This window comes from Ziziphus jujuba, chromosome 11 (genome assembly GCF_031755915.1).
Source record: "Ziziphus jujuba cultivar Dongzao chromosome 11, ASM3175591v1".
Classification (NCBI taxonomy): Eukaryota; Viridiplantae; Streptophyta; class Magnoliopsida; order Rosales; family Rhamnaceae; genus Ziziphus; species Ziziphus jujuba.
Genome location: NC_083389.1, coordinates 7,062,565 through 7,075,945, shown reverse-complemented (window position 1 = coordinate 7,075,945; position 13,381 = coordinate 7,062,565). Strand labels below are relative to the sequence as shown.

The following is a 13,381-nucleotide window of genomic DNA, read 5'->3' as shown; positions in this document are numbered from 1 at the left end:
TGTTCTCTTGATTCAGTGTATGGAATTTTATTAGACAAAAAAAAAAGAAAAAAAGAAAAAAAAAAAAAAAGAAGTTAATAAGTCATGTAAACATGCAATGTGTATGTATACATAATATAATATATATTTTTGCGTATCAATAATATATAATATATAATAATAACATATATTATATATTACATGTACACACACAAAACCCATCCCATAAAAAAATGAATAAATAAATCAATGTATATTTAACTTGGACAAAATCAAATTTTGTGGACTCAAATCATTACAAAGAATAAATTTGCTCCTACATATATATTCAGGATTTGGCAAAACCGTGATAATTTTTGGAAGTGGGCACATTTATAGCCGATATAAAATAAAAATCGACGAAAATTTAGGTAAGCTATATTAAAATTTTAAATCAGAAACAGCAACATCGCTCTGGGTGCCAAAGATTATGAAGAAGACGACGTTCGATCCATCAATCAATTCGGATCCAAGAAGAGAGAAAAAAAAAAAAATGATAATTTGTCCAATTTACATAATCTGCACCCACATTCCTTTGCTAGGAACTCCACGATAGACCAAAAAGATTAGGTAATACCCAGGTGGTGCAACAACACGAGAAGGAGGAGCCACAGCCACAACTTGCTGAACACCTCCAAGATGCATTGTCACTTCCTTTTTACCCAAGATCAACATCCTCTGGTTCATCGAATAACCATGAGTCGTAAATGGTGGAGCTAGCATTGTCACCTTTATATCTGCCTTGCTCAAAACTTCGTCCTCAAGCTTAAACCTGAAAATGATTGTTTGTCCATAAGTGAACCTCTTCGTGGAAGCCAATTCAACGATCTCGGGTCTATGTTGGTCGAGTTCTTTATCCAAATAAGGCGGCGAGAACTTTTCGACCCTCAATTCCGTCGGATACTTAGCCTTGTAATCGTATCCCGGGTTCGTATTGCTTCCTGCTACAAGAATTTTCCCATCCTGAAGCACAGCTGATGTTGAATGGTACATTCTTGGAATCTTGCTCGGATTGAGTTCCTTAAACCTCTTGTTTTTTGGACCGTCTGGATCGTAATGGACAGGAACCAAGTTAGGATCTTCGGCGTAAGCCCATGCGGCGGTACCTTTCTTAGCACCATTGATGATCAAGAGTTTCCCGGTGGGAAGGATCAACATATCTCCCATGACTCTCTGAGAGGGCATGTATTCCTTCTTCCACACGGCATTGGGTTTGGTGATTTGGATCCTACCGCAGTCTTGAAGAGCTGGAATGAATTGGCCTTTCCCTGCTAAACCATATGCATTTGGTTTTGCACCTCCACATACCATGATTTCTGCCGGGATTACTTCAGCGTTGTCAACATGGAGTTTTATGGGGAGAAGAGCTGACATTCCGGAAGCCGGGTAGTTACGAGAACCACCATCTAAGACTGGGAATTCGTGGACCACCTCGTTCTTCTCGAGGTTGAGAAGAATGGCTCTGTTGTTGGCGAAGATGAAGATGTTGCCGTCTGTGGAAAGATGGACAAAAGGGTAGAGATTGTTCTCGTCCAAATCTGTGGTTTGGTCTAGCAAAGCCAATTTTGTTGCTTTTTCGTTGCTTGCTCCTTTTGGTGGGACGTACTCATATGTGTATGCCTTCCGTCCACCCACCAACAAGAACCCACCATCAGCTAGGGTTATTTGAGTTGCATACCTTTAAAAAAAATCATAATAATAAAGTGAACCAAAAAAATAAAAAAAAATATGTTTTTTAGTATGATGTAAGATTCTATCATTAATCAAATAAGAATGAAGATAGGAAAATAGAAACAGAAGATCTCTATCCAAATTTAAATAATTATATAAAAATATTTATAAATACCATCTTGGATCTGCCAAAGCTGTTTGGTACTCCTCGAAATCACATATCTCGCAGGGTGCTATGTATCTAACGGTTTTAATACCATCATTCCAACCACCGGTGCTCAACAATGTACCGTCAATAGGCGAAAGTCCTCCAGATGAGCACCACGGATCATATTGCATCTGTTCAGCTTAAACCATTAGAAAATGCATCTAATTATATATAAATATATATACACATATAACAAGCTCAATTAGACATATATAACTAAGATATTGGAAGATGAAAGCTTAATTTAATTAACCTTGAGTGGCCTAACGTTCCCAGTGTCAGTGTCAAATTCCACACCATGAGACCAACAATCCTGAAGCTCCTTACCATCCTTATCCTTGAAAGGAATACAAACTCCATTGGGAAGTTTGATATTAGAGATATGGAAAGCAGCGGCATCATACATTATGACCTTGTTGTTGGGAAGTAATTGCATGTGCATGGATGAGACACCAGAGTCTTTGGAAAAAATTTGCCATGTCCCCTTGCTCTTTGTTTCAAAATCTGACTGTGCATTTCCATCTACTCGTAATGATCCTTCGGCAGGTCTAGGGAAGAATGGAGCGAAAGGGTTTCTGAATAAAAATTGTGCATATCCATGGATGAAGAAGAGAGGGAGAAGACACAGAGCCTTTTGGAAGGCAGCCATTGAAGAGAGATTTCTTCAATGGCAGAGGGGGTTAAAGAAACCACTCCTTTACCTTAACACAGAGGACTCCTCTCTGGGTCTTTATTGCTATCCTCTTATTTTTTTCCCTGCTTTTCCTCTCCGTCTCTTGAATTTAAAGGTTACAAATGAATCCGCGGTTAAAAGAAATTTGCCAAAATAGTATATGTTTTTTTTTTTTTTTTTTTTTTTTTTTTATTCTTTGTGATTTCTTTTTTCGTAGTCTTTGGATTTTCCTTGTTTAGAGGAAGACTTACCTAATAGTTGCTATATGGTCGGTTGGAAAAAAATTCATTCATTCCACAGGCAATAAGAGGCCATTAGCAATGAGTTCTTATGACTTCGCTGACCCTAAAAACAGTCTTATAATTTCAAACCACAAACACAGATATACGTATTTTTGGGTGGAACCAAATATATTTATCCTCCTTTTGAAAAGAAAAAAAAATAAAAATTGACCACATTTATATGTAACATATATTTTAAATGTTTGGTATACTATAAAAAAACATATTAGATTAATTTATTATGTGTGCTCCTAAGTGATATATAAAAAAGAAACAATATTTTCGTGGTTTTTATTTATTTTTTACTTTATATTAGTTAACTGACAATTAGGTTTTCTCTAATGTTTATCACCGAGACAGCTAATTAACACCCAAAGTAATTAAGAATTAGCTTTTGAGAGATTGAGAATTAATGCCATCCATTTGTTTGGAACCATACACATTATCAATGCCCAATCATTAACATAGTTTATTTCAAAGTTGAGTTTCTTTTATTGGGCTTTTGTGATTTGCTGATAAAATTATCATTATATTAGAACATCTTGAATGGAATGGAACGTAAATTATAAATATACATATGCTACATAAGCTAGTAATATGTACAATGTTTTAAATAAATTAATATTCAATGATAATGCCTACATCTAATGTCAAGCTAATGTATTAATATTGTTAAGATAAATATATTTTTTTAAAGGCTTTACAAGTATTATAAAGTTTCTTAAAAATAAAATTTTTCATGAAATTTAATTTTTTTTAAAAAAATAATAAAATATAAAAATAATTAATACATATAAATAGTTTTGTGTGCATTATGCTAATAGAAAATAACTTTAAAATTGATTGTATATTTTTAACGTCTAAGTTTAAAATATATATATATATATATATATATTTTTATATCATATATAGGACAACCAACATTCACAATTCAAATGCTTTAAACAATAACACATGGATGCTCAAAAATATTTAACTAATCAATTACGATAAAATCTTAGAAACTAGCTGAAGGATAAAATACAAATATAATTGACTTATAATAATTCATCATTTTAAAACATCAATCATTTAAGTGAAAATTTGTGACTAAAAGTGTAATATTTTGTAGTGCAAAAATGATTATGTTCAAATGATAAAAATCAAAGACTAAAAGTTTTGGCTATAACTAAATGCATTTTTCACGAACTGGAAAAGTACTTTTTAGTTAATCGCAAAGATCAAAACTAAATTCGAGTCAGACATTTGAATAGGATTGATCAGATATAGGACACGGTATTCATCAAAATTGTTGCAACTTAACATCCATTTGGTTACAATATATATTTGTTCTTTGACCAAAAAAATGTTGGACAATTTTTACTTTTTATTTTTTATGCGAGAAAAAATCATTTTGTGTGCGCTATACTTTATATTGTAAACGGTAGACGTGGACAATCTTTTAATACTAAAATACTGCCGATTATGTATAATACGTTTGGGAAAAAAATAAAAAATCTCTTGGCGTCAAAAAGCTTGTCCGATGTCACAGCAAAATTTAGAAGACAATATATATATATATAATATGTAGGATAGAAAAGATTAATAATGATAGCCTCCCAGTGTATATAAACTGATTTTCATTGATTGACATCAATTCAGCTGTTTCTAGCACTACCACGTCGAAAGTAGAAAACTTTTGTTATATTAAATTACTTTTTTAGGAAAATCATGACGAAAATTAATTTGAAGGTTAATTTTACCTAACTTTCATATACATAATGACAAGACAAATGAAAACACGTAAAAACCAATAAGCATATTTTTGTTTTTCTCAATGTTGTTTTACAATACAAAACCCTAGTTTCCTCAATTTACTTTGCTGCCAAAAAAAGGAAAAAAAAAAGTTGAGTTCAAATGACCAAAAAAGAATATATATGGTCAAATTAATTTGATTGGGTTAGGTCTTCGTAGCTCTTAAACCCAGGATACAGGTTCAAAGGAGTGATTAAAAGTTACGAGGACAGAAATTGCTTTACTACTCTCTACACGTGATTAATGACATCCTCAAGGGCTGCTATATGTGAACATATACATATATTATATATATATATATATATATATAATATACTAAGAGAAGGAAAACATATATCATATATACAGTACAGTTTTTTTTTTTTTTTTGGGGGTAAATATTAATATGTAGTATGGTTCCCAATGATCCATAATTATCATTAATGCAAAAAATTTATGGCCCGGGTGACAACTGACAATTCAAGCCAAAGGTGCCATACGTCTAGGCTTGCTGATAAGAAACCGATGCATAAGATATGTAGGTTAATTTGTTTGCCGTGATTTAAAAAATGAACTCTAATTCTTTTAGGTTTTGACAAACAACATTTCAAGTAGTTGCTGTTTTTAAGAACAGAAAATAATTTTTTAGCTCGGGGTCAAATAAGAGCATATATAGATTCTAATTTCTAAAGATTTTCCAGAAATTAGCTGGAGAACTACATGTATGTATATAACATTAGCAGGAAACAAAGCTTTGCTAGCACAAATTAGAACTCAAGTTTTGTCCTTGTGGGTACTGTTTAATATTGTTTTTTGAAATAATGATTCAAATTTAAATCCCTCTATTCTTAATATAAAAAAAAAATTAAAAATTCAGTTTAACAAAAAGAAACTCCTAGAATTTATAGTACCGGTTCGTTAATAGGACCTAGATTGCACACTTAGCAATTAGCATTAAAGCCCTAGTAAGGCTCGTGTACATTGCAATTAGCTATATATTAAGTCAATTTGTACTGGCAATAAGAACGGACAGTCGTCAAAATCGGTGTCTTCTTTAACAGCACAATTATTCTTAATAATCATATTAGTTGATATTAATAAGCACATATACCTAAAATAAATGACTATTTCATTTCCATTAACTCAACTTTGACAAGAAAAACATGTTGGGTGCCACTACATTTACAGTCCCAAATCTTAATAGTAGTTATCATGCATATAAATATATATATATATATATATATACGTACTAATTTGTCCAAGGTAATTAATTTGATAATGCATGTTCAATTAGATGAATTCTTATATATATGGTAAATGTTTAATATATTTAGTATTGATAATTTATGTGAAAATATATTATTCAGAGATTTTGAAAGTTGTCCATCACTTTAATCTAGCTAGCTAAAAAAGCTATAATCTCCCACTTGTATATATAGTACACCCAGTTAATCAATTTGCTTAATATGGATATTCTCTCTGATTGATTCCCTTTTTATCATCTTTAAAAAAGTTTAACTATTCAACAACAGCATCCGTCACAACAATAGAAACATTTCCCTCTAATCGATAAATCCGATTTAATTGATAAAGTTTTTGTTCTACATACAAATTATTCTCTAATACAGTTAATTAGAGATATGCTTAATTCCCTTCAGCTACACTAGTTAATACCAATCAGAATTATAAGAAATTGGAGAAAAAGAGAGAGAAAAATTAATTTTCTCATTTCTTTTCCAGAAATGATGAAAAGGAAATGCAAGTTGAAGGCAGAAAGTAAATCTACCTGTCAATATTACACTATTCCATCAATCCAAATGACACTTTTTATACAGTTCATTGGTCTTCTTCAACTTTCACATTCATCCATTTTGGGATTTCAAGATAACAGAAAAAAAAAAAAAAAAAAAAAAAAAAAAGCATAAGTTTGATTACAACCCATGCAATTTGGCAACATTGCTTATTTAAAGGGACAATCTCAGCTCCAAATCTAGTTCTTGAGTGTCACTAGTTTCAGAATTCTGACTGCTTGAACCCATTGAATTACTTCTATGTTTTTTTCCTTTCATGTGCTGAGAATCCTATCATAAGGGGAAAAAAATTGAGGTACATATATCAGTATGTATATATATATATATAATCCAATAATGGGTGTAAACATTGCCAATCAGGATTAAATCAAAGAAGAAAATGCAAATATAACAACCTCTACATGTAGATTAAGAAGGTGTCTGGTCATGTTGGGTTGTTGCACATATTGTTGGGCCTCAGTGTATGCATTGCTAGGGTCCCATCTGGTTTGAGCAAATTTCATATACCATTAGAAATCTAGCTAGCAAAAAGGAGAGGAAGAGGGAGAAAGAGAAAGAGAACCGGGATTTTAATCTCACAAAAGAACATTTTAAGAAAGATATATATAAAAGAGTACCTTGCTGTTGAAGTAGGCTGGGAATCACCATATCTGATGTTTGCTCTTTCATATTCACCTAGCCCCATCTGTAAAATACCATATAATAATTTAGAGATTTTAGTTGGAACCACACCACTAAAGATATTAACAAAATCAAGTTGAAGCATTAAAAATTAAATCCATCCAAAGTTATCCTTCTTTTCTTAATTACCATATATAAATATATGTTTTTCACCGCAATATATAATTTATATGACTATGATATGATGCTCTTAAAGATGCGGTTGAGTCAATCTTTCCATATTATTCATGTATAATATTTTGGTAGAGATGATAAGGATGAAACGAAGATTATATATATATATATATATATTGTTGCAGAAATTGTGGATTTATATTTCTAGTTCTGGTGTGGTGCAAGTATCTAGGGTTGGTGCCAATCAGTAGGGAAATTAAGAAGAGTGATAACTCATAGATTTTCGAATCACAAAAGGGTTTTCTTTCTCAAAGTCTTTGGAAGTGAAAATTTTCCAATCCCTTGCTGACGTTATCTTGATCAGAAGCATGATCTGGTGGTGTGATGATCGTGGATGATGTTGAGCAAAACTCCTATAAAACATAAACACACTCACCAACAAATAGAGAACCAAAATTCTTCTTCAATTCCCTAGTTATCAAAGTGATTTCATTCCCTGGACCCTAGCTAGTATACTTGCATAAATAGGCAATTCAGCATATATAGCAAAAACAGTTAAAAGAGATGATGGATCGTGTTTTCATATATATTTATACACACACACACACACACCCCAAAGATCCATCATATATATTCAAATAATAACAAATTAATCAACAAATATGTCAAGTGTATATGAAACTGTTAATTAAATTAGTAGATATAATATATACACATATGTATAACCTTATTTAAAAGAAAATAAATTTAATAAAGCAAATTAAAGTTGAAACATACCATAATGTTGGCATTGAAACCATAAGAGGCCGAGGAAGAAGGGGATGATGATGAATAAGAAAAAGATGATGATGATGGTATTGATGAATAAGCTGTCTGCACTCTTGCATCATCCTACATGTACATATACATACATATATAAATATATATAAAATAATAAAAATAATAATAATTCCCCATGAGAATTTCATTTTAATTTACCAAGGAAAGGGAAATTAAGGTGGGATTTACATTACTGAAATTGGATGAATAGGGAGTTTGAAGAGAAGGATGACACATCTGACCAGTTAATCTGATCTTCTCCAATTGGGCAACACCAAGACCTCTCTGAGGCTGCTTAGGCTTGTCTGAATTATTCTTCTTTCCTTTTCTTGATGATGAAGAAGAAGACCCACCACTTCCTCTTTCGTTTCCCATGTTTGGCTCTCCAAAATAACTGCTGCTCATCTTCTCTCTCTAGCTTTTTTCTGTGTTATATATGTATGAGAGAGAGAAAGAGAGAGAGAGAGAGAGAGGAAACACAAACACACAGAGAGAGGGAAGAAAGAGAAAAGGAAAGGAAGGAGGAAGAGAAAGAGAGCAAGGGAAGGGAAGGGAATTGAAAGAGAGTAATAATTAATATTGTAGCTTTTTCTTTTGCAAATCCCAAACTCTAAATTTTTTTGGGTGACTGATGGAGAAACCCTTTCTGGCAAGCAGGTGCAGAGAAATCAGAGATCTCCAATGGCCTTTTTTAAGGTGCTTTTGCTTCTCTCCCAGTAATTATTGCATCGCTGGATCAGATTGTGTGTAGATTCTAATGTTTTTATATACCTAGATTTTATGCTCTTTATTTATTTATTTTTTCTCTTCTCCACTCTTTGCCTTTAAACTTTGAGAACTTCCATAATTTGATTATTATTTTTATTGTAATAATATTATTAAATAATTATTTTATCAATTTATTTTTTAATAATTTCTTTCCTTTAGTTGTGGACTTTAGAGACTCCCACTTGAAAGCGATTGTCTATGCGATTTTTAAGTGTTTTTAAAATTGATTCTCTAGGCTAACAAAGTACCCCACAAGCTGTAGAGACGCACTTTTGCCACTAATACGTAGCGTCTCTCCAAATATATATTTTTTTCCCTTGGAGAAAAAATATATATTGTTTTTTTTTTCATTATTTTAAATCTCTCTCTGCCATTTGCTTACTATATAGATGTTTAAACTAATAGGGATTGAATACATGCCAAACTTTCGCTGAAAATTTTCCATATGCTACCTTTAGAGATATATATATATATATATATGTAGGTCATAAATCTATAAATTAAAGAATTAGATGGGTAGCTGGCATTTCTCATTAAACAAATAATTTTTAACAGAATCAGCTATGAGAGGAAATTTTTTTTTTGGGATATTTTAAACATCAGATACAAAATTAATTTTATACCCACTTTAATATTTTTGTTAACAAAATTTCATGCTTATATTTATGTTTATAATAAGTAATTTTTCCAGGTTCCTTCAGTGTACCTAAAAACTAAGCCCCATATACGAAAATATTTCTTTAATTAATTAAAAGATAATTAATTTCAGAATCGTGGATTCTAGAAATCTTATCCTTGCAGCTTCATTGGGATTTTTGTTTTCTGTAGGCGGAATTATTAGAATCTTTAGGCATGCATCAAAGAGAAGTAAAAATCTTGAATTCCTTTTAAGAATTTTGTCATAAAAGAGTTAAATTAATTAACGTGGAATATATATCACGTATGGCTCAAGTGTTGAATCTATGTTATTATACATATATCCGCGGATTTAAGTAGTTTCTCAAAAAGATAGAAAAAAGATTAATATTTAAGCTAAATATGGAGGATTTGACCAAAAGATCGCCATAAATTGAATTAGATATGATATTGTTGGTAATGACTAGGGACCAAATCTAATTGAGCTGTTTCACGCATGATTTGTGGGTCATATTTTATGAGTTGTTTGTGTGGTGGAAAGTGACAGAGTGCTTCATTTTCTTAATAAACAAACATGTGAACTCATGTAATTACCAAAACATCCTCATTTATTCCTCCTAAGTATGCCATTTGCTGGGTAATAAGAAGCAAATCAATATTATTATAAACATAAACATTGCTAATATATAGTATTATTATATGTTATCATATGTTACGACCCCATTTTTTTTTTAAATAAATTCTTTTACTATTTTTTTTATTTTTGAACTTCAAAAGTTACCGAGGTTGGAGTTGGAACTACAAAAAGTTATAACTAAGACAATCATTGTTTGCCTAATCTTTTCCCTATTCAACTAATTAAATACTTCATCCTAAAGTACTATATAAACAACTTTGCTTTGGTTTTGGGTTTTTACCCGATAATGTCAAAATCCAAGTTGAATCCAAACCAAATTATAAAGATTTTATAATTAATGTTGTAATATACACAATATATTTTCATATATAATTATACATTAAAGATAAGAAAAGAGAATTCTTCCACATTTCTTCTGTGTTGATTCTTATCCCATTTCATAAACTAAAAAGTCAAGTTTCTAATGGTCAAAAATTGAACCCAATCCATATGGTATTTATAGTATATAATATAATGTCTCTTATCTCTCCCTTTCAAAACATTAGGTGACTGAAAGAAAAAATAATTAAAAAAAATGTCTGAGCTTATGAAACTCTTGTTAAATATACTAAAATAATTAATAAAAAAAAATGAGATTGTATTTTTTAAATCCAATTATATTGAATATATTTGAACACTCCTCAATTTCTTATTCTCGTGGCCTACATGCAACCAGGTCCATAAATTTTAATTCGATTACCGAGGCTCTAAGCCATTGGCTGTGTGAAAATTGTCCTAGTCTACTTAGGAATGCTATTATCATTTTCACTAAATTAATTAATAATAAAAACTCTATATTAAAAAAATTCATGTCGTGAATCAGATGATTCAAAAATATTATATGATACTTTAAACATGTTGTTATGGATTCGAAATTAATATGGAATCGGGTGTGATTGGCAGGGGATTGGCTAATTATAAAATGCCACGTGTATCATAGTCAGTTCACGATAATGTTACCAATAATTAATATATTAAGATTAATAAAAAATTCCTACTTTTGTCTGACATAAACTAGTCATTTTTTTAATATTAAATTAAGTTTTAGGTATATAATTTAGTAATTGTTTTGGTTTCCCATTAGCCATGAAGAACATATAATTAATATTTGCTGCAAATCTCCAATTTAGTATTATACTGAATAATCTTGCGCTATATAGCACAATAGAAAAAGTGAATATTATAAAACCATCTATGTATGTTATACTAAAAAAAGAAGATAATTAGGGAAAGATTAATATGATACGAATAAGAAGAAGGAAGAATATTAATAAAGATAATACAGCTGGTAATTTAATTAAGAAAATTAAAAAGGGTGGATTATGTTTGATCGGGGTGATGGAGTTAGTAGGAATATTATAAAAAGGAAAAACAAAGACAAAAAATGGTGGAAAGAGATGCAGAGAATATATGATATCTAATGTAGATTTGTTGGCACATGCAAACTTAGAGGGTGCATTACTCCACACGATTTGCTAAGCTAAATAATCCCTTGGAAAACGGTGCTTCTCTCTGTGTTTTTTGTTTTTTATTTTTTATTTTTTATTTTTTGCAAATGTTTAATAAAGAACCAAAGGGAAAGCTTGAGGAGAAAAAAAAAAAAAAAAAAAAAAAAAACCCCACCACCTCCAAATCCATCCAAATCACACTCAAATCCCTTATAATATAAGATCCCCCTGTCAACATTAAATTGATTATTCTGATACACAGCACACGGGGACTCGTACCAAACCATCTCTTAGTCTTATATATATATGGTTAAGGTTGCGGTGATGAATGGGGGACTGAACTTTGTCTCTAAAATTAAAACTTTTTATGTAAGACTTCATAAAGGGGAAAAGAATCCTCCAAGATTCCTGAAAAAAAGATGGATTATTCATATTATATGAATCATATATACATTATATCACTTTTTTGCTAGCTAGCTTAGTATGTTTGATGCCATATCCTGATCATATATTCGATAACCATTAATAACAATTTGCTTCTTTTTCTATGTATTGTACACTAACCTTTTTTCTGTTTGCATATATAAAAATTCAAAAAGTTCTAGAGTTTAAAAACATGCACTTTTCTTTTTTGTCGAACCATTGAAATATAACTAATTAAATAATATGCATAACTTCCACCAAAGGGGTAGAAAGATGGATTTTAGAATTGATATGAATTTTCCTAGTCAGGGAGAAAAAGAAAATTTCCCATATAATATTGCATATGTGTAAGTGAGAAGGGTACAAAAGAAATGATGAACCATCTTTCAATAGTTTTTAAAATTTAGTAATTCAAATTTTTGAGAGAAACAATAATTTAATTTGATATTAAAATAAATTGTTTTTTGAGATTTTAGATTTATAACATAAATAAATAATTTTAAAAATAAAAATACATAAAAATCTAAAATGAATTAAAAAAAAAAAAACTTACTTATATATGATATAATATGTATTTAAGGTAAACCTATAAATTATAATTAATAGGTATAATTTGTAGGTTAGGTGGATTAAGTGGCCGTGCATTGAAATGCTTTTTTTCTCCCCCCTATTTATCTTAAATTAATGTGCATGATTGAGTTAGAGGAGCGACTTTGTAGGTGCCCTAGATCTCTCATCGAAGCTTTGCCAATGGAGCAAAAGGCTTAGCCATGATGTTAAGCCTAGTGGGCGATTTCCATACTCTTTTATATAGTTTTATGAGATATGGAAGTACAATACGTCTCTAAAAGGATTAGCATAATTAAGGGATTATAAATGTTTGGCACAACTGGAATTGGGTCGACATTGGGAACTACAAAGAGAGAGCTCCTGACCCACATGTGGAGATACCACACATTTCAACAATTGACCCCTATAGATGTATATGATATATATATATATATGTAGGAAATTAAATTCTTAAATGGCCCACTTATTACTTGGAAATATGGCACTATTAATGCATATGGTCCTCAGTTGTCTCCTATTCTTTTGAAATGAACCAATCAGAAAACCAACATCCCCAGTGCTCTTATGATCTATCTTGGATATGATTTCTGATATTGTTGATTCAGAAATCCATCTTCTGATTAACTTAATGCATTTTTATTTGTTTATGTTGATTTCATGTTGTCTCCTGGTTGATTATATATATATATATATATATATATATAAATTTTGAATACCAGTTATCCTCCAATTGTTGGGGGAGGAACACACTTGTTTTAGATACTTGGTGACACACGTAAAAAGCTCTTTATTTTAAACATTGGTTAGCTAT

The 13,381-nt window shown here is 30.7% G+C and overlaps 2 protein-coding genes across 2 annotated transcripts; both read right to left on the bottom strand.

The window, feature by feature from the left end:
• Positions 1–205: 205 nt before the first annotated feature.
• On the bottom strand, positions 206–2,661 carry LOC107431942 (aldehyde oxidase GLOX1). Its single transcript, XM_016042977.4, has 3 exons — positions 2,151–2,661; positions 1,865–2,028; positions 206–1,696 (listed from the first exon to the last, which is right to left on the bottom strand). Exons 1-3 carry the CDS (start codon positions 2,544–2,546, stop codon positions 529–531), a joined length of 1,728 nt encoding a protein of 575 aa, XP_015898463.2. The 5' UTR covers positions 2,547–2,661; the 3' UTR covers positions 206–528.
• A 3,557-nt stretch (positions 2,662–6,218) lies between these two features.
• Positions 6,219–8,826, bottom strand: LOC107431929 (protein SPEAR3). The gene is made up of 5 exons (XM_016042959.4): positions 8,239–8,826; positions 8,008–8,121; positions 7,053–7,120; positions 6,831–6,918; positions 6,219–6,705 (listed from the first exon to the last, which is right to left on the bottom strand). The coding sequence occupies exons 1-5, from the start codon at positions 8,452–8,454 to the stop codon at positions 6,589–6,591; spliced, it is 603 nt and encodes a 200-aa protein (XP_015898445.1). The 5' UTR covers positions 8,455–8,826; the 3' UTR covers positions 6,219–6,588.
• Positions 8,827–13,381: the final 4,555 nt, after the last annotated feature.